This window comes from Pteropus medius, unplaced genomic scaffold, assembly GCF_902729225.1.
Source record: "Pteropus medius unplaced genomic scaffold, Ma_sr-lr_union100, whole genome shotgun sequence".
Taxonomy (NCBI): Eukaryota; Metazoa; Chordata; class Mammalia; order Chiroptera; family Pteropodidae; genus Pteropus; species Pteropus medius.
Window position 1 is genome coordinate 53,405 of NW_024354496.1, and position 20,481 is coordinate 73,885.

Consider the following 20,481-nt stretch of genomic DNA (forward strand, 5'->3'; position numbering starts at 1 on the left):
CATCAGTAGGCAGGAGACAGACAGAGACTACACTTTTGATCTTGGTACGGAGCCAGCCAGCCCCGTGTCTAAATGCGGACTGCACATCTGGGAGGTGGCGTTTTATTTACGAATGCCACGTGTTTCCCCCGAGCCCCTCGCTGGACTCGTGTCTCTGGGTCTCGGCTTCCCGCCCCCTGCCTCCGCCGTCTTCTGCACGGCTGGCTCCTCGTCACGCACACCCTCCGTGCCACCAGCCCTACTGGCTCGGTCACACCCGGCAGAGGACGTGTCGTTCGCTCCAGTTACCGGACTGTCCATATTGTCGTCACGGGCTGTGCGTGCCTCTATGGCGGCGGGGGATCCAGGCTACGTTCTCCAGGGCCTTGCAGGCAGGTACCTACTCCACGCACTATGTCACGCCGTCACCTGAAGGGCACTGGACACATTAAAGCATTTGTCGCTCTCGGTCACTGCACAGAATGGTAGAAAGGCAGGCCGCATTTTTTTTTTTTTTGAGATACAGGGATTTATTGAGGTTCTCCGTGAAAAAACCTTGCGTGCGAACCTTGGCAATACTTTTGTTTGTTTGTTTGTTTGTTTGTAGTTTTTGGACTGCTGCGCCATCACTCAGTAAGTCACTGCTGCCTTGTAAATCGGGTTCTCTGTGATCTCGAGCACGAAGAATGTCTCACTCTTCCGGACTTCGGTGACACGCTAGGGGCCTCCTAGTCCTTGTGGAGCCAGTGATGGACAGGGACGCACAGCCCCTTCTGACGTGTGCGCACGTGTTGCTGGAGGCTGCCGCCCCTGACGTGTTCCGGCATCCAGGCCCCTGGAAAGCAGGAGCCCACCGTGTCTGATCCGGGGTTTCGTCAGGCAGACGCTCCCAGTGACGGCACCACACCCCAGCTACACATGACGTTGGGACAGCAGTGGGGCCTCAGGAAGCTTTATTTCCTTACCTGTCCGGGCGGGCGGTCCAACATCTGCTGTCTGAGGTCACCGCGTAGAAAGCACACTTTTGCTGCTTGTAGGTGTGAACAACAGTGATTTTGTGAGAAGTAGCATTATTTATTAAAAATCACGGGCGGCTTACTTGTCCTTTGGCCCAGCAGGATGTACAGGACATCACCAGTCGGGCGAGCTGAGCGCCTCTCAATTTGGCAGCAGAAACAACGCCATGACCGGCCTCCATTTACAGAGCGTCAAGAGAGCGCCAGCACTCCACCGCACCCTCCAGGAGCCTGAAGTCCGTGAGCCCGGGCCAGCTCCCCGATGACCTGCACTAGGACTTCGATATTCCTCTTCGGAGTCCTGCCTTCTCTCTGCAACTGCTTAGCCGTCCACCTGGACCCGGCGTCTTCTCTTCCCTCGTAATTTTATCTTCCTTGCAAAGCGCTGGAGAGCATGTCAGATGGCGGTCACACTGCACAGGGAAGTCATGCCCCCAGAGGCCCGGTGGCCACCCTCTCTGCAGCGCAAACACTAAGGACAAACCACCAGGAGCCAGCGGCCACCAGAACACAGAACGGGCTGCACAAAGCCCGAGGAGCAAGCAGAACGACATGATTAAACGTGCTTGTATAGTCAAAAAAAAAAAAATAGTCTAACCGTAAACCTAAATGCTCGAAAAGCACATCACACACCTCAGGGGTCTATTTACAGCCCAGGCAACAATGATCAAGAAAGAAAGGCCCCCTCTCCCCCAAGAGAACACAAGACAATAAACAAACAAGAAACACAAATAGCCGGAGAACATATAAAAATGCCCAACTCCGCCAGCTGGATAAAAAGGAATTTTTTGCCAGAAAAATCACAGAATTTTTTAAATGGCTAATAGAGACAGTTTGGGGAGGAGCAGGGCCGTTCCTAGGCTGCTGGTGGGCGGGGATAAACAGAGCACATGTCATGGACAGCGACTCGGGGCGATTTCCCAAAGCCTGCCTAGCAGTGCCATGCCTGGAATTTTATCCTAAGGAAATGGGCATGTGTGAGCATGAATATTTCGCTGCAAGATGTTCACTGTAGTTCTACTTACAATTGTGAAAGACTGGGAACAACCCTAAATGTCCATAGCATCTCCCTCCCCTGGGTAGTCATATCTGAGCATGCCGTATGCCACGCATGTACAAGTAAAAACAAGCAGTTCACATACAACGTGCACGGGACCACACGCGTAACACTGAATATCTGCATTGAAAAAAGACTTGGAAGTGGATACACTTTGGCCTTCCACCGTGCTATCTCTGGATGGTCAAGTTGAGGGCGATTTCTAATGTGTTCAGTCTGCTTTCCAAAACTTCCATGTATTTTTAGTAAAAATGTTTTAATTGGGAACCTGTAACCCCAGATCACTATAAATCCTGGCTCTCAAAAACATACATCAAGCTTATGAAAAGGAACCGTTTTGAATTTTAGGCAATCGTGTGGTAAAAGAGATCAAAATATAGTTCGAAGAGCATGTCATCTCTATAAATTAGGAGAAAATCGTTGGCTTCGGCTGTCTTCCATGTATCACAACTGTATGTGACCCCAAATTCTGAAAATCCCACATCTCCGATTACTGTCTGATTATTCTTACTCGACTGAACTATATTTAGAAATGGATTATTTACCCAATAGGCTTCAGATATTTACTGTACGTGAAATTTTACTTTGTATACTTTACTACTATACAAACCGTCTCATAAATATATGTGTGATGTGTATGCATGAAGTTATAAATAAATATGCATGTGTGTACGGATAAATCTTAAATATCTTCCAAGAATTCGAGTTATTCCACCTTTAATGGCCTCCAAGTACGTTCAAGGACCTACTGGCTAGTTTTTTTTTTTTTTTTTTTAAACAACATCATCAAATAACAAATATCCTGCATGTTATACCGGAGAGAACTCCATTTGTTAGCAGTTGAGTTTCTGGGGCTTTAGCACAGACAACTGCAGTAGGTTTGAATGTCAAGAGCACAGCCACTGCCTCAGCAAAACCCTGCAGGCAGAAAATTGAGTCTGCAGACAAGAGCTCATCTTATTTGTAAGCGGATCTCAAAGATATTACATGTGTGTCGCTCATATATATTCACATGTCCTTATTTAAATGAACGCTGACAGCACATGAGCCACACAACACAACCCGTGGGGCTGGATGTGTGGTTTTTAGGGGGAATTCAAGTGCTTGGCTTTTCTCCCTAAGAATCGAAAACTATTACGGCTGAAAGGGACCTTCGAAATCATGTAATCCAAACTCCTTATGCTGTGGACGAAGAAACGGAGGGTCACGTCCACGCAGGCTTGGGGTGGGGGCGGCGGGAGGTCTTTGAACCACCCCTCCCCCAGCCCGGAAGCCCACGCGGGGAGCCCTCATCACCGCATTGGGGGCGCACCAGACACGCGACATGAAAGTTAATGACCGACGGGGTTTGGCATCTTGCGGTAGACCGTGCTTATCTGCAGGACGCGTCAACCTCAGAGGGGGTTTGAGCTCGGAGGAACCCACCAGATTAAAAAGCAGCCACACCGCAGGCAAGGGCTTTCGGTAACCAGCGTGTGAATCCAGCCACTTAAGGCCCACCTTGCTTCTTGTAAAACAAACCCGGGACCCACGCTATCGGGCTCAAGATACACACGTGGAAAGGTTTTGTGAACTTCAGGGAATTAACGCAAAGGATTCTGCAAATATTTTTTAAAAGGTGGAAATACTGAATAACTCCAGGATCTCTTCAGCCATCCAGGGATGTCCACGAGCCTCCCAGGAAGGACTTGACGACCCTACCCACTGCGGACAAAGCCAGCTAGAAAACACAAGTGTCCGGTGACCGGGGCAAGACGAGTTGAACTGGTGGACACAAAGCCCCAGCTGTGTCCTCAAGGTCTTCCCCTACTTGATCTTCAATTGTCAGACATTGAAGAGGCAAACCACTAAAGGTGGTGCAAGCCGGGGAAAGGCATTCTAAAGGACACACAAAAGAATAGCTCCCCCAACCCCCCAAATTCAGAGGCGGACAGCCCGTCCGTCCTAAAAGGCAGCAGTGGGCGTGCATTCACCGAGTCGCCTGTCACTCCAGCTGGACAGCAGAAGCCTATGCAACCTACACGGTCAACGGCAACACACGTGGTGATTTCTAGTACTCTTTTTAAAAAAATGTCTTGTGTGTGTGTTTTGTTCATGCACCTCCGAAGGACAATATACCCTGCAGATATTATTCCTTAAGGGAAGCGTGTATCCGTATAAAATGTTTTCCCCCATGCATAACAAAAGCATAGGCATGTCCCCCTTTCTACCACCCAAGAAATACTTTTCTGCAACATTCTCGTAAAAAATATTTATAGACGACCCTCAAAGAGTCTGCTATGCAAGGAAATGAAATATGTTAACCATTCATCAAATCTGTCCCAAATCTTCAGTTATTTTATGTGACATGTTAAAATAGGATTTTGCTTTCATTCGGTGTGTACGTCTTCAGACAACGTGTAAGGCAGCTGGCTGCTGAATTACAATAGAGATGCTGTCAGACAGATTTCTGAAAACCTTTCTTCAAACTCCCTTTCCTGTTTACCTTTCACCTAGCATAAGCCCGACACACGCATGTCAAAATGACTGCGTCCCATGTGAGTCAGGAAACGCAGAGCCACCCTGAGTGTGCGCCCACATTTACATGTGAAACGCCCCCCCACACACACACCACACACAAAAGCACCCTTAGTAGAGCAAAGGCATGAGTATCGTCTAAAAATATGGCCACAATTAACAATAACCTGTGTCTTCGATCAGAATTCAAAAGGAAAGAAACACACACAAAACCACAGCACACGTGCAGTAAAATCCCGTAAAGCAATGTCATGCCTCTGAATGGTCACAATCCCACCAGAGGCAAAATCCAAGCCCTGGAAAATGCCCAGAACCACAGATTCCATTCCCCACGTACATTTCTCATTGCAGTGAGCAGGCTGTGTGTGAATTTACGCACAGAGCATTTTCTTCGTGACTACACATGCACACCTGCTTTCTTTCTTTCTTTCTTTCTTTCTTTCTCTCTTTCTCATTTTGATGCGTCTGACTCACCATTTCCTTTCAAAATCCACATTCGATACTCCAGTCGTGAAAACGCTTAGTATCTCTTACTGCCGTGAAGAAAGAATAAACAGAGCCGGTAAGAGGGGTCTCCGTGCGATGCCGCCGTCCTGCGCCGGCCTCCCTGGCTGACCCTCCCGCGGGGGACGCAGCTCTGCAGACCACACAGGGGGCAGCACCCGCTTCGGCAGAGCAGAGCGAGGGCTACCGGTCCCAGCGGCCGCACTGGGAGCCCCGAGCTCGGCCCTGAGAGGCACTGCTGCTCCCTCTAGATCTCATGCCCTCTCAGCCCGATGCAAAACAGCAAAGCTGCAGAGGCTGCCTGTGTCTCCGGGCAGGCGTGCATGCAGGCGCGCGTGCCCGCACACGGACGTGCACGCCCGCCCGCACCCGGGCGAGCTGCAATCTGCGCCCCAGTTCGCAGAACAATAAACATCTGCCGGATCTCACCCCCTGCCCGGCGAGCTGACAACCTGCTCTCGCAGCCAGGAGAACAAAAGAGGCACTGGGAACGGCAGCCGCCGGCCGACGCAAAGGGGTCAGGAGGCCAGTCCCGTCGAGGGTGACGTGCCCTAAGGAACACGGGCGTCTTACTGGGGTCTCTGCTTGCTGTGAGCGCTGGTGTGCGCCCCTCAGGGCACTGCAGTCCCGCTCGGCCGCAGCCCCCGTGCCTGGCTGCCTGCAGCACAGAGTCTCGAAGCCATGCTGGCCACAGCTGGCTTGCCTGTGCCTGCTGCGTCCTGATGGGCAAGTTCACGCAGGCTCCGTCACCTCCGTGACTCAGGTGGCTCTGTATTTCACGTTACCCCACTGCCAACTCCTGACCTCAGGGGGCCGTCCCCCACGCTTCTATGCTTAAACCCCCACAGGCTCGCCCTTTCAAACCCCCAAAGACTCGGCTCTCTTCCTTTTTTATAATTCGGAAGCGGGAAATACAGAAAAGCCCACCGCACAAATTTTACACAGCTTTACGGATGAACTACGCCAGATGATCGCAAAATGTATGGGATACCTGCTTCAACTCGAGCCAGAAGAGAATCAGATGAAATAATGAAGTTATAAAAAGAAAAAAAAAATGCCACAGCGTATTTCACATCTATCTACATTCTTGGGTTTATTACCCACTCGTTAGGAATGTCATTCGCCACACGATCAAGAAGTGTTTCCGGAAGTTCTGCTGTGTGCAAGGCTTTCAGCAAAGTGGACAAAGAAGCTGCAGGCTGACCCCGACTTGCCCAACCCTGCCACTTCACAATGATCGCTATTGAAAAGTCCCTGGGCTCCACCCCCCAAAGCAGCTGAGACCTCCCCGCCCCGCCCCTCCCCCGCCCCGACAGCCTCTCCTGCTGACAGCCCCGAAGCTTTGCCTTTGACCCGGATCCACTGCTTCTCAACGCAGTTACGATTCTTTCTTCTTCATGTGACCCAATCTGCAGTGCGATTTCACAGTATCCCACATTCCAATTTTAGTAAGAATAACTTTCTCTGTCTCTCTTTACCTCTGACTTGATCTTAAGCACCGTGCAGATACATTGTTTATAGCCACGAAGCTTCTTTTAAAAGTCTGCAAGAAAAGTTGCTACGGCTCTATCGCGTCATCCAGGCACGTGACTTACGAGCAGGGTTAGGTGGCCTCATTGAGAAAGAGAATGGGGGTTGGAACCTGTCTTCGAGGCCCGAGTCCACTCCTAGTTTAGCTTTTTCTCCATATCTGTCTCTGCCTCCCTCCCTCCTTCCCTCTCTCTATATCCTTACTTTTTCAGATGTCAAGATGCTCCAGGCTCCTTCTGCATATCCCTGCCACCGCCCTAGTCTGAACGGTTCCTCCAAGGAGCCCTGGTTCCTTTCACTGGACAAGCATGTTAGAAACCCAGGCCGGGCTGGTTGTGCCCGAGGAATCCATTTTTAAAGAAGATGCTCACTGAGTAATTTCCAAAGACAAACCACTTTTGTAACATGAAGGTTCGTAACTGGCTTTTCACGTATCCATGCTTCCTGGAGCAAGGCATAATTATCAGGGCGTATGAGGTGCTCGAATCTTCTCAGAGCCGGTGCTGTCTTAATACCATGAAGACTTTACGTGCTAAATCATTATAATAAATTGCATACAAATCTGCCTTTAATTGGCACAGACCCTTGCGAAAGCCCACAAATAAGGGGACGGAACAAAATAAGCACCCCGGCACACTTACTTTCCCAAACAACTCTTCCTTCTGGCCTCTCGGGCGGTCTTGTGAAGCCTTGAACCTTCTCCAAGGCGCACCACCTGACTTGAGCGACATGCCCGGCCCTCGGGGGTCTGAGGACACCCCGCCCACCCCGCTGTCGCTACAAATCTGCACGTCGCAAAGAAGCCAGTCTTACAGCATCTTGTTCTCTCCTTCACGCTCGCTCTGTGAACAAGGCACAGCCGCCTCCCCTGGGGTGGACAATACAAACTCCCCCAGTTAAACAACCAAACGAGAGAGAAGTCAGATGAAAAAAGATGAGAGAAATGGATCTCCTGTTGCAAGAGAATCCCAAGAGAAGCCCTCTTGGAAAACGTCCAGACAGAACGTGGCTCAGGTCCCACGTCTGCGGGGAAGGGCACACACACGCGTGGCAGATCGTCATCCCCCTTACCCACCTCGACCAAAGGAAAGGCCGGCAAACCTGTTCTGTCACCTTTCACTGGCAAACAGCCCCAGCCACTCCTCCGTGCCATGCCACCAGGGCCGAGCCGACTCGTCACAACAGGAAAAATACGTTCCTCAAAGCCGAACGAAACGTTTGCCACCCAGTCCCGTATAACGTGTGTCGACCTCCGAATTCGAGCGGCACGGATCACACTTGGGAAACGCACAGCCCCGTCTTACACGTAAAACTTGGTTTCCTGGGGAGTCCCTGCACTGACCGAGATGTTTAAAAGTTGAGATAAAGTCCATATACAGTAGTCCCCATTCCCTTATCCTTGGGGGACACATTCCAAGACCCCCAGGAAGTACCAAACCCTAATACCATGTTTTTCTCTATGCACACACGCCTTTTCACTGAAAGGAAGCACTTGACAGCTTCTCTCTGGCAAATTCGAACTGACAGCATCACTGCTCATGCGCTTTGGAGCCATTATTAAGTAAAATAAGGGTGACCTGAACACAAGCCCCGCAATGCTTTGACAGGTGGTCCGGTCACTGAGACGGCCACCAAGTGACTAAGCGGTGTCCACAGTGTGAATACACTCGACAAACGTGATTCGTGTCCCCGGCAGGATGCAGTGCGATGAGCCCAGATTCCATCACGCCGTTCAAAACTCTGCGCGATTTCAGACGTGAATGGTTGATTTCTGGAATTTTCCATTTAAGATTTCCAGATCGTGGCTGACGATGGGTAACTGAAACCCTGGATAAGGGCGGACGCTACGGTACCATAAAATCTGCCCTTCGAAAGTGTTCGGTCCAGTAGTTCTTAGTATGTTCACAGTAGTACATACATCGCCTCTAAGTAATTCCAAAACGTTTTCATAGTCCCAGAAAGAAACTGTGCAAACCGGCAGCCATTCCCATGCCCCATCCCTTACTCCCTGGCAAGCACTAATCTACTTTCTTTTCTCTCTGGATTTGCCTGTCTTTGCCATTTATATACTTATGGAATCATGCAATGCACAGCTTAGGTTATTCTTTATCATACTGTAAAATACGTCTAAAGGTATCATCCTTATTTTTATAGTTCTTAGGCTCTAAAACACAAAACAAATTGACAAGCCACACGAGAGCAAAACGACCAAGTCGATGTCTGTTTAATGTGACGTTTGACGTGCTTTGCAGGGAATAAACTGTTAGTGTTGTGGCTTCTTTTGGCTTCAGCCACCATGGTTTCCTGGATGCCACGAAAGGCCTCGTCACTGGTCCTTTGACTGACAGGACACAGCACCGTGACGCCTTGTCCCTAGCCTAGAGGGAGAGTTTGGGTTACAAGTGACAACCTAGACTTATTCCATCTTTCCCCCGGTGACAAGGACGGTGACATACCCGCTACCTGCACTGCCACACATACGAGCCGTGGTCACGCACGCCATCTACAACAGCCAGATAAGAATTTCCAGATGAGCACAGAAACAAAGACACAAAAGGTTAAACCTGCAAGGAGAACATGGGTGCTCCCCAGGACGTGCTCCGAGGTCTTCTGTCTGTCATCCTCCTCCACCTTCCTCTCCTGGGTATCCCGCTGCCGGCAGAGGTGGTGGTGAGCTCCGGAGCGGGAGCAAGGATGGCTGCTTGCACGCGTAAAACGTGCTCCCGGCTCTGCTGTGAACTGGGGTAATTCATGCTGTATGAACTGGGGGGGGGGGTATGTGCACGATTTGCACACACTCAGAAATATCTGGATGCATTGTAGATGGGCTAAGAGAAGAGGCAACTCACAGAACAGTTCTCCCTTTTGTCAAATGGAGGGACCTTCAGAAAATTTGAGTTCAGTCAATTTCTGAGACCAGCTGCAAGAATCTAACAACCACTTAACACTCCGCGTCTGTGAAAAATGAATTCTGACAGCCAAGTATCCATCTCACCTCTAACTGGATGGCGACTGGGTATCAGTGAGGCACAGTCTGAGGCACACAGAGTATCGTTTCGAGTTCGACATTAACAAGAAACCATTTCAGGAGGAAAGGCTTAATGGATACAAGGATTCCTTCTGGGGTGAGACAAACGCTGTGGACTTGTTCCCATTCAAACGGTAAATTTTACATGACGTGCATCTCACCGTAATTTTAAAAATATTAAAATCTTTACAACCCATTTCAAAAAAAAAAGTAAGTAATATAGAGTAATGTAAGAATGATCAAATAACAACCAATGTGGCCCTGTGTATGGACACCTACCAAGCCTGAGTCCCACGGGAAGGAGTGAAGGTGAGAACTCAAAAGGACATCCGCCTGTCACAGTCACCTTGCAAGGGAGCTGAGCCTCGGAGGCTGGGATTACCCAAAGGTCTCTGCACACACATGATCTCAGAGTTGCAACATCAAAATGCCAACACAGAAAAAAACAGGAGCAAAGGAAAAAGTCGCTGCCATGAAGCCGCCTTGCCCTGGTCTCAAAGAGACTGCCAGCCCTCGCTGCCCACCTTCCAAAGTCCTCCCAAATGCATGATGGAGCAGGCCGCCTCGGGGGGTAGGCAGGTATGCAAGGAATGCATCAGCTTGGCCGGGACGCTCATGGGTCACCCGAGATGACTTTGCTCATCATGTCTGTGAAGCACGTTTTCCTTCTGTCACGATTTTCGAATGTCCGCTTTTGCAAAGATGCTCAGGCATGTTATCAGCCTGTGAGTATGTGACAGTGCCCTGCCTCAGGCTGCACCTTCTGCAAGGGAGGGGCGAAGAGCCCACGTTCACAGTTCAAGGATGAGATGCGCTTACGTGTGTAACAAGGGTTCATGGTACAGGTTTGATTACGATGTTTGACTTCACCCCGTGAAAGCAGGGAAGTCAATTAAAGAGGGATTATGAAGGATGCCACAGTGGGTCCCACCGAAAAAGCAGGCATCGGACGTCTGTTACTTTACGGCTCTGTTCTTGAGTCAAGATGGAAGCACTTCACCTAGACCAGGAACCAGAGAGCCTACGAGAACCAAAAGGTGCCAAGGACGATCTCAAAAGTAGAGAAGCACTTCCTGGTGCCTGTGCCCGAGAGAAAAGATCATTCACGTAAGGAGCCTTTAAACCCATACGGCCATTGAGTGGGTGTTGCCCAGGCCACCTGGGCCCTAAAACGTGACAAAGTGACCCCAAACAGGGCACAGACGCAGGCGGCGTGCCTGCCAGAACTGAGAGATGACAGAAGGGACAACAGGACCGAGTGTCACATCGGAACGGGTGTCACATCGGAACGGGCGTCACATCGGAACGGGCTGCGGAGGCCTCTCCCTCCGGGCGAGTGCCCCGGGCTCCTGCCTTGACACCAGGAGGACGTGTGGCTACGTCGTACACCTGTCTCCCCAGCCTCGCTGTCTCCTCCCCAGCCCCAAACCCTGTAACCCTCAAACCACTGCCTCCTCACGCCTCCTCCCCAATAACGTGCAGTCACGAGACCCAGCCAGCAAGTCCACACACCTGCGGTTGCCTGTCCCGACTCTGCTCCTCCCAAAGCCAAGTGGGTAGAAACACAAGGAGAAAGTGTTGTTAGAAATGAAGACATCAAAACAAACCACCAGACGCCAGGGGACAGAGTGCTTGCGACAGCCGCCGGTTCTCATGTCTGGGACGACGGAGGGGTGTTGGCAAGGACTCCGTGTACACGGACAGCTGCCCTGCAAGGAAGCCCGGCGCAAGTCCCAAGCTCGAGTTTTGCCTTGTTTACCCCAACTTCGTCACAGCCCAGGGGAGCAGTTCGCAATGCAAAGCGCCAATGGCCCCTCAGTTCATTGAAGGCCAGGAAACGTAAGCGTCTTCCTTGAAGCCACAAATGACAAGGGATCTTGGACGGGGAATCTTACTCTGAAATGTGCTTGTAAACGAAAAACCACTCTTAGCATTAACCTCTGTCCACCAAGTCACCTGTCAGGGGAAGGTGACCGTCACACAGGAAGGTGACCCTCCGGTGGCTTTAGCTTGTTTATGAACTTAACAGTCAAGCACATTTTTCCTAATGAGCCTGATTTCCCACGGATTCTATTCTGTGGCCGTGATTGGGAATTAGGACATATTCTAAGAGGATCTGAAGGCCTTTCCCATCTGTCCCAACAGAATACATGCCTGCAGGTCCAGCCTTTAGGGGGTCAGAAATGACTGCGAGGCAGCAGAAAGGGCACCCCCAGAACACAGTCCTCACTGAACACTCTCAGGCGGGAGGAGCATACTCAGATGGGGTACAACTCAGCTTTCTCACAAGGGCTAAAACGTGACGCCAGAAAACAATTCCCTGCTACCAGAGGTATCCTGAGATATCTCGATTCTAAAGGCTTTGCCAGCAGAGAGACAAGTAAAGTCCCTTTCACTCACTGACGTGTACTAAAGTCTTAAACGGACTTCCGGCACCCAAGATGTGCCAGCGTGCAGCCGTTATTCCCCATAATCGAGAAGAACTGACCGAGGAATGTTAGGCTGGTACCCATCCATCTTTGCAGCCACCCACCCACCCATTTCTCCATTTGTCCGCCTGACCACCGGGCCGTGCACCTGTCCATCACCATGCCACACGGTCCCCTTCCCGGGCGGAGCAGACCACCCAGCTGCCATGTGCTAGGCAGATGTCCTGGCATCCGAGGACGGCCTTGTAAGCATCGAGCTCCTGCGAGAGAAATGAGCTTGGCCTGTTCAGGGGACAGAGCAACGACAATGAACGCGGAGCCCGGGGATGGCAAGGGACCGTAATGAGGACACTGGACAGAGTAGAAGGCGTGGCATGCGGAGCCTTGCAGGTGGGGGTGGCGTTCGCATCTCATTCCAAGGGCAAGTGGAAGCCACTGAATAGTTCGTGGAGCGGACGGCTGTCATCTGGTTCACATTCCAAGGCCAGCTCCCTGGCTGCTAGGAGCGGGCATGGAAGCGGGGCCAGCAGTAGGGGGCACCGAGGGGGCCGCCTTGGTTCAGCTGCAGACGACGAAAAGCTGGACGGAGATGGGGACGTTCCCTGCACTTGGAGGCGGGGTCTTTAGAGAGGCGATTAAGGTAAAGTGAGGTAGGTCATCGGGACGGGCCCCAATCCCACACGACCGCTGTCTTTAGAAGAGGTGGTGATTAGGGCACCGACGTACACAGAGGCAAGACGCAGTGAGGGCCCGGGGAGAGGCCACTATCTGTCAGGCACGAGGACAAAGGCCTGGGAAAAACCAGCCGGTCACATCTTCGTCTTGGGCCTCTGGCCTCCGGAACCGTCAGCAGGGGCAGACCCTGGTGGAGACGCACTCCTGCGGTCACCAGCACTGAGCCCGGAGCTCTTGGTGCAGAACCCGTGGCCACAGTGGGCGCTGGGGAGTCTCGGCAGACGGGGTGCGGCGGCTGCTCCCGGTGACGTGAACGCGGCCGATGTGTCCCCTCGTGTCTGGGCTCATTTTAGCTCGGCCGCCACCTGTCCTCCCCATAGCCCTGCCAGAAGCCACCTCGCCCTCCTCGTCCCTCCCGGACTCTGCAGCACCGTGTGACGTGTTACGAGAACTGTAACCACGTGTCACCACTCCCGTGCTGTCTATTCCCCCTCCTGCACCGCGAGGTCCGCCGGGGGCAGCACCTGTGCCCTGTTTGTCTCTGTACAGAGCGGAGTATCTGCAGCCCCCCAAAAACGTCGCCAGTTTGCATGAACAAACACTAGCTCTTCTCTTTCTGCCATCCCAAGAAATTTCAACAAAGAACGTTTTTCCTTATTGCGCACGCTCATCAGATCAGCAACTTGTATTCGTTACAGACACAGCTACGTTTCTTGACACATACGGAAAACATCGCGCATCTTAGGTGTGGTGAGCCAAAGACAGGCCTCTGCCTGAATTGCCATTTCTTTTACCCTCCAATCTAATGTTTCGACTGCACCAGTTCTTGACGATACTTCAGAAAAATCAACGTTCTCTGGGGAAAAAAAAAAAAGTTGGAAACGGCTTTTCCACACTTCTACTCTAGAATTTCACGGAGGCTTGCCGCTCTCGAAAAGCACACACAATTCCGAAAATTGCTGGGTTTGCAGCTCAGAAGCAGAAAGCTTCTGGAACTCATTTCTTCAGACTGGTTTACGCGGTCCGCTGGAAGACAGGGATGGCCGTGATAAATGGAGCACACGCCTCCCCCTTCACTCACACACATGCACGCACACGCACACACACACTCACACGCGCACACACGCACACTATACGCATCATAGCTATTCATCCGGCCTCTCTATTCACTGCAAAGTAGCTAAACTACAACGACCACGGGAACCTCCTCTGCGGTTCCAATTACACGCTCACAGCACAAGGCGGGGAGCTGAGCCAGAGCCGGCAGAGCAGTGAGGGTGCGGGTGCGCCCCACCCTGCGGCAGGGCTTTGAAGGAGGACCCCAGCTGGCGCGCGTCACGTGACCGGCTCGGAACCCACAGGAACAGAGCTGTAACTGTGCCTGCTCCCCACGCCCTCGGCTCTGTAGCTGTGTTATTCATCGGCCCTCCTTCCTGGCCCAGCACTTCTGGCTCTCGGCCGTGCCGATTGGCAAGGGACCGACTGCCTGCCTACGCGAGCATGCACAAAATGCCACTGTGGTCCCTCGGAGCCACTGAAACATTTAATACTCCGGAATGAGGCTTACAGCACTCGGTTGGTTGAAAGCCAAATGAAATAAAACGCCATCACATACGCGTCTCAGAAGCAAACACTTCGGTCGGTCATTTCTGCCACGGAACCTTGAATTTCGAGGTTAGCGTTTCATTGCAAAATCGCACCCATCACCGGAGACTGTCAAAGCCACAGAAAATCCTGCACGCGCCGACCCCATTGTACACTTCTTCCCAGCCCTCTGTCAGCCCTTTTAAACCCGGGCATAGCAGGGCTACTGCAGGAACATTTCTCCTCCCCCTCTCCTCACGGATGAAGGTCAAGGTGACACGGCGTATTTAATCTATAAACTCCATCCTCGCTTACAAGGGAACGGCCGGCCGCATGTGCAGCATCCGAGGATCGTGGCACACGCTGCCGGTAACCGCTGCCATCTGGAGCTCTTTCCGGCGCTCCGGGCCTCACCTGGGGAGCCAACGGACTTGATTTCTACTTCAGAGCTCCCAGTCAACCCACGAAATACGCCCCCTCTGAGAGCCTCGCCCAAACCCCCTCCTGACCGGCCGCCCTCCATGGCGACTCCGACTTGGGGACAGCGCCCCAGCCGCCCAACTGCGTATGAGGCTGTGAAAGCATCCGGCACTCCAGGCAAAGCATTTCATTCAGGCCCGTCACAGAGGGCTTCTCCCGTCAACAGGGAGGATCGCAACGCACCGAAAACAGCAGCCATTTTAACAACCAAAGATGCCACGATGGCCTCGTGAGCCGTCACCGCCCTCCACGGCTCTGCTCAAGACACGACGGGGCTCCCACACCGGGGACCCTGGAAACTGTGTCCAGTGAGTGGCCAGTTTGGGTTTGGCCAGACAGCCGACCACGTTAACCCAGCATTCACCCAGTATAAAGAGACCCGGCCCCCGAGAAGCCTTGTCGGCAACCCCAAGACCACCTACCTCAGGGCGGGACGTGCCTCCTCGGCCCAGGCTGTGGAGGAAAGCTCTCTGTGCTCGGCGGGCTCCTCGGCTGGCTGCCGCGGTTCGATGGAGGCTTCCTGCCAAGGGCAGCAAGGGACACACCAAGTCATCGAGCCGCCTGTTCTGTTATTACGAACCCCCTCATTGTGGTCCTGGGCCACGGGCAGTGACGCCGCCCGCCGTCTGGCACCAACACTCGGCCAGCACGCTGGCCAGCTCCGCTCTGCAAAGTGTGGCACCGAAACGCCCCAACCACACCCTGCGTCCACCTCAGCTCCGAGCAGGAAGCAGGACGCCTACGCGAGGCCTGTAAACGGGCCCAACACCCCACATCGAATCAAACTCAGCTGGTTACGACTCACTGCGGCAAACCCTCGAGCCCCGGGACCTGACAGTCTGGGGTTCTCGCCTGCTGACCGAGCGAGCATGGAATTCTGAGAGGTCGCAGGCCGCAGGCCACAGGCCAGGGCAGAAACAATGCTCGCAATGTCTGCAGGCACCAGGATGCCAGCAACAGACGGCAGCTCTCCCTCTGCGGGCACACACCGAATTTTGTGCAATGTTATGCTATTGGCTCTTTTAAAGGATGCTGCATCTGGTGCTCCAGGAAATCTTTTCTTCGACATATACAGATGCAGATTTAGACGGCAGAAAAAGCTGAGAGACAGACAGGCAGACAGACAGACAGTCTGCTGACTTGGAAATATGGATCCAAATACGTTACTTCCTAGAAAGTTGGATGTCGACTCTGACCGTCAAAATTCTTACCTTAAAAAAAGCGCGACAGCATAACGCATTGCTTTTTAATGACGTTTGCCCCAGAGCAGTTTTAAAAATATTTGCAACTAATAATAATATAGAAAAGACGCTAAAAACAGTCAATGACATCAATATTTAAAAAGCAGCTATCATATGTCGTCTTAACCCTTCACATAAAGGACCACTTTTCATTTCAGAGGAGAACTTGCCATTGTCTACGGTTTCCCCCAAGTTTCTTTGCTTGGTATTAAGGCAGGAACACTCTAATGGGGGATGGGAGAGGGGCACAGCTCAGGCAAGAGACGATGACTACGGGGCTGGGAACTCGAGCTGTGGGTGACACACACAGCATTTGCAATTGTCGCGAACACATGGATTCTGTCCCCAGACCCCTTCCACAGAAGATGATGCTGGCACACACAAATGCTCCACCAGCTGGACAAAAGTCACACTGCCACTGAGCCGTGACGTCTGGGGTGGTCCTAGGCACGCCTCAAGCCAGTGGTGGGGGGTGGCAGTGTCCTGCCTGTGCACAGTGCTTACCTGTTTGCAGACATCTCCGGACGGTGACGACTGGGACCTCTCGTGAACGTACTGCAGCCCGCTGTGCTGGTCCAGACCCGCGTCCAGGATGTCATCGGCCGAGTGATACCGCCCAGAACCCTTGACTTCTTGGGCTTGCTTCTGCCTCCTCCAAGAGGCTTCGTACTCTGCAAAGCTTCCGAACCACCGCAGCGGCTCCAATTTCCCCACCTTCGTCGCTCTGCTGGGGCCTCTGATGTATTTGGCAGACGGGGTGCTGCGGGCAGGCTCCTGCAGCCGAGGCTCGCTGCCCTCGCCCCCATGGCCTGTAGCCCATGCCTGCTTCTCTTTCAGGGTTCCAGAAAGCGCCTGCCTTGGCCCCGGCCTCTGTGAAACAGGCCTGCTGGTTTCCTCGAAAAACTTGCACTTGTCGGCAAATGTCCCCACTGTCTCTTCGGGCTGTGGGCCCTGAGCCCCGGAGAGGCCCACCTGGTTCATCTTCTCCGGTTCTGAGTACGACTTCAGCTTCTGCTCCGCCGTGAGCCGTTTCCGGCCCCCGATGCGGGCCACGTGCGACACGCCACCCGCGCACGAGGGCGACCTGGCCAGGCCCACCTTCGCGACGCGGGAGGCAGTGTCGGGACGTTCGTGGGGGTCCCCGGCCCTGCGTTCCAGTGACGCTGCGTGACGGTCAGCTGGGCTGGGGTCCAAGTCACGGCGCTTGAACGACGTGGCCCTCAGCACCCGGGCTTGGGCCTCCTTCAGGTGGTCCTTGTAGGTGCCCGGGAGCGCAGCCTCCAGCGTGGCCGCCCTGACGCCCGCCCTGCAGCCGGCGGCCTCGCCCTCCGCCTCGTAGGGGCCGGCCAGCGTCACCGAGCTCCGGCTCTTCTGCAGATTAGCTCGCCGCAGCTGGATCTCGTTCCGCAGGGTGGTGGCGAACCGGTCACTCCTCCGGATGGGCTTGCCCAGCTGGACGCCCTCGGGCGCCTGCACGCTGTCCTGAGTCAGCGAGTGCAACATCGGCGTCCTGTGGGCAGAGATCTTGCCGCTGTCTCCGTCGGGCCACCTGAAGCTGTCAGCGACTTTTTTCGCACTGGCTCTGTCGCTGAGGCCGGCTCTCTGGGGCCATTCCAGTCCCGAGGAGCGGCTCCCTGCTCCTCTATCCCCTGAGTCCCCCCTCTGCCCATCCTGGGCGGCCGGGGCCTCATGCTGAGGAGGGTGACAGCGGGATTTTGGGCCTGCTGGACCCTCATGGGCACCCAAAGGCACGTCGCGATGCCAGCGGACCTCGTGGAGATGCGCTGTCCGTGTGCTGCCCGGAAGGCCCACCTTCGTGGTCACACAGTGGTAGTGGCCCTGCTCACTAGTGTCCCACTTGTGGTCGGGAGCACTGGGCCACTGGACCTCAGAGGGGCTCTCGTCCTGGACGCGGCGGGCGGGGCGCTCCTGGCGGCCCACGGTGAGGGCCTTTCGCAGCCGCTCCCGGGGTGGCAGGGGGACCCAGGAGGGGCTGTCGGGGAAGAACAGACTCTCGTCGCTGCAGTGGCGCAGGTGCTGCCACCCGCTGGGAGACGGCGGGAGACGCACGTCCGTGCTGGACACAGAGGCCTGCAGCCGGCTGGGGACCCCGGGGCCGGACGGCGGCCACCCGCAGTCCAGGGGGACGCCTGCGGTGCTGCCCACGCTGCCGGGCCTCCCGTTGCCCAGGCGTGCCGGCCTCCGCCGCTGATCGGCCGGCTCCGGTCTGCAGTCGCCACGGGACTGCGCCCGCCTCAGTCTCGCAAAGTGCGCTGCGCCGGCCGCCTCTGAGAACGGAGGGCCCTGCGCCTTCTCGTGGCTCTTGGTGGCAGCGAAGCTGTCACTTCGGAGAGGGGGAGGGGGCGGGGGAGGAGAAGCTGCTGCTTTCTTCTTATCAGGAACGTACCAGACGGGCCCGAAACTGGACCTCCCGGAAGTGGCCAGCCTGGGCCCAGGCCCTTCCTCTGGCCTCAGGCTTTTGCTACTGTCGCAGGGGACCCTGGGTGGGGAATACCTGAGCTTCTCCTCCGGGCCCTGAGCATCCTGCCTGCTGCCGCCGGGCCGCGATGCCTCCCACAGACCCACTTTGGAGACGATGTTCTCGGTGGATGAGGCGTCGGCCTTCGGCAAGGCGTGGTCAGGTGTCCCGGAGCCGGTGGAGAACGAGCTATAGGCCGAGTCCCGCTTGTTCGGGCCGCCCAGCCGGTCAATGCTGCTGTTGGACTTGGCGGCCGAGAGGCATCCGGAGAGACAGGGCTGGGAGGGGGGGTGGTCCAGGCTGTCCACGCTGCCCAGGGAGCTGAACTGGTCGGAGGCTTGCTGCAGATTCGTCTGCTCCCACGTGCCCGACAGGTCCTGGGAGGAGGAACTGGGAAAGGGAAGAACCACAGGGACAGCGGACGTTAGACTCGAGTCGCAGCAAAGGGAGACAGGACACGGCAGTGTGAACTCAGCGGGCCCCGGGCAGAAACGTCACCATGCCGGGTGACAATAATTCTTCCTGGAATGGGATCACCGGACCGGAAACGTGACCTTAACACATCTGGGTGTTCGCATTTCAAACAGTGACTCTGGGAGGGCAGGACCATCCAGTGCTGGCGGGCCAGCTCTCACCTCATGCCCACAGGCTGGCCAAAGTCCACAGCGGTCACCAGCAGGCCGTGCCTGTGTGAACCTACCTGCTGTCAATCACTAGTTAAGGACAGTTCTTGGCAACCTGAAGCCCACGAGCTAAAAAACAGTTTTTAGACTTTTTAATGTTTGCTGTGGCATAGGATCAAAAGAAAACTATATTGTGACCCAAGAAAATGATATGAAATTCAAATCCCAGTGTTCATAAATCTAGTTCGATGGGAACACAATCACAAGCCACTTGTTTACACACAGTTTGGGGCAGCTTAGCTTTCGAGCTAGAGGTGAGTGCTCACGACACACTGGCCACAGAGGCTGAACTATTTCCCCTGTGACCCCTTAGGGAACATAATGTGGGTCCCTGGTTCAGCGTTCGAAGTGGTTTTTATTATCGAGTACGAACACAAAAGGAGCGATCGAGCAAGAATAATTTTCTAATTAAAAGGGGAAATTCGGAGAGAACATTACTTTTCCAAACCCAAATATTAAAGTAATAACAGGTCCACCGTCAACTTGCAGTCAGTGGAACATCTGGCCGATAACCCCAGACACAGGCTTTATCACTGTGAGCAAACGCTGTGTGTCCTAGTGCCCTGGATCAAACTCTGCAGAGCTTACTGGAGCTGCACCCACATGACAAAAATTCGGGTTCCACACTAGGATGGGGGTCAAAGAGGAGCAAACGAAAAAACGGGTTTATTACAACAAGCCCAGTGCTAGGTGGTTAATTCGGGAATTAATTCTTCTGTGAGGTAGTAACAGTGTCTGGGTGAGGCTGGCAGCTCTCGACAGTAAAACTCTGTTCTCAGGCACGTTAAACACTTTCGTCAAAGCTCAAAGTAGCTGGAATATTCATGCTTCAAGGCTTAAAAAAAAAAAAGGAAAAAAAACTCGGAAAAGGACACAGCAGAGTGAACTGGGTCAGCCATCTGAGGGAGGCAGGTGACTGTTTGGGTTTTACGCCCCTTCCTGTGAGGACAGACCAAGGACCCTTCCCAGAAATAGAGCACGTTCCTCTCCAGTCTCCCACCAACACTCCCGAGGTGATTTTGCCATGAGATGCCAAGTGCAAACAGATATAAACAATGCCGAAGCACGGTTTCCCCACAGGTCTGGGCAGCATAACCGTTTCTTTACTCGAGAAACCACCATATGGGCTTAATGGAGATCCTATTACATTAAGTCACTTCAATAATGAAATAAAAGGCTGGCTTTTCACTGAAGTTTTACCAGTCAACTGAGAATCTGCGGTTTTTCGAAAATTACCCTGAGCTCCCAATAGCATCATCTCTTGTCACTTTAAATAGCT

The 20,481-nt window shown here is 53.5% G+C and overlaps 1 protein-coding gene across 5 annotated transcripts in view; it reads right to left on the bottom strand.

Annotated features, from left to right (window-relative positions):
• The window catches only part of SHROOM2 (shroom family member 2), a 105,543-nt gene that overhangs the window by 17,934 nt on the left and 67,128 nt on the right, over nucleotides 1–20,481 (bottom strand). For all 5 annotated transcript variants that reach the window (XM_039852217.1, XM_039852216.1, XM_039852218.1 and 2 more), the window contains exons 4-5: nucleotides 16,545–18,909; nucleotides 15,222–15,319 (exon numbers count right to left, since the gene is read on the bottom strand). In XM_039852217.1, coding sequence (XP_039708151.1) covers nucleotides 15,222–15,319; nucleotides 16,545–18,909 — 2,463 coding nt within the window. The remainder of the gene's footprint in view (nucleotides 1–15,221; nucleotides 15,320–16,544; nucleotides 18,910–20,481) is intronic.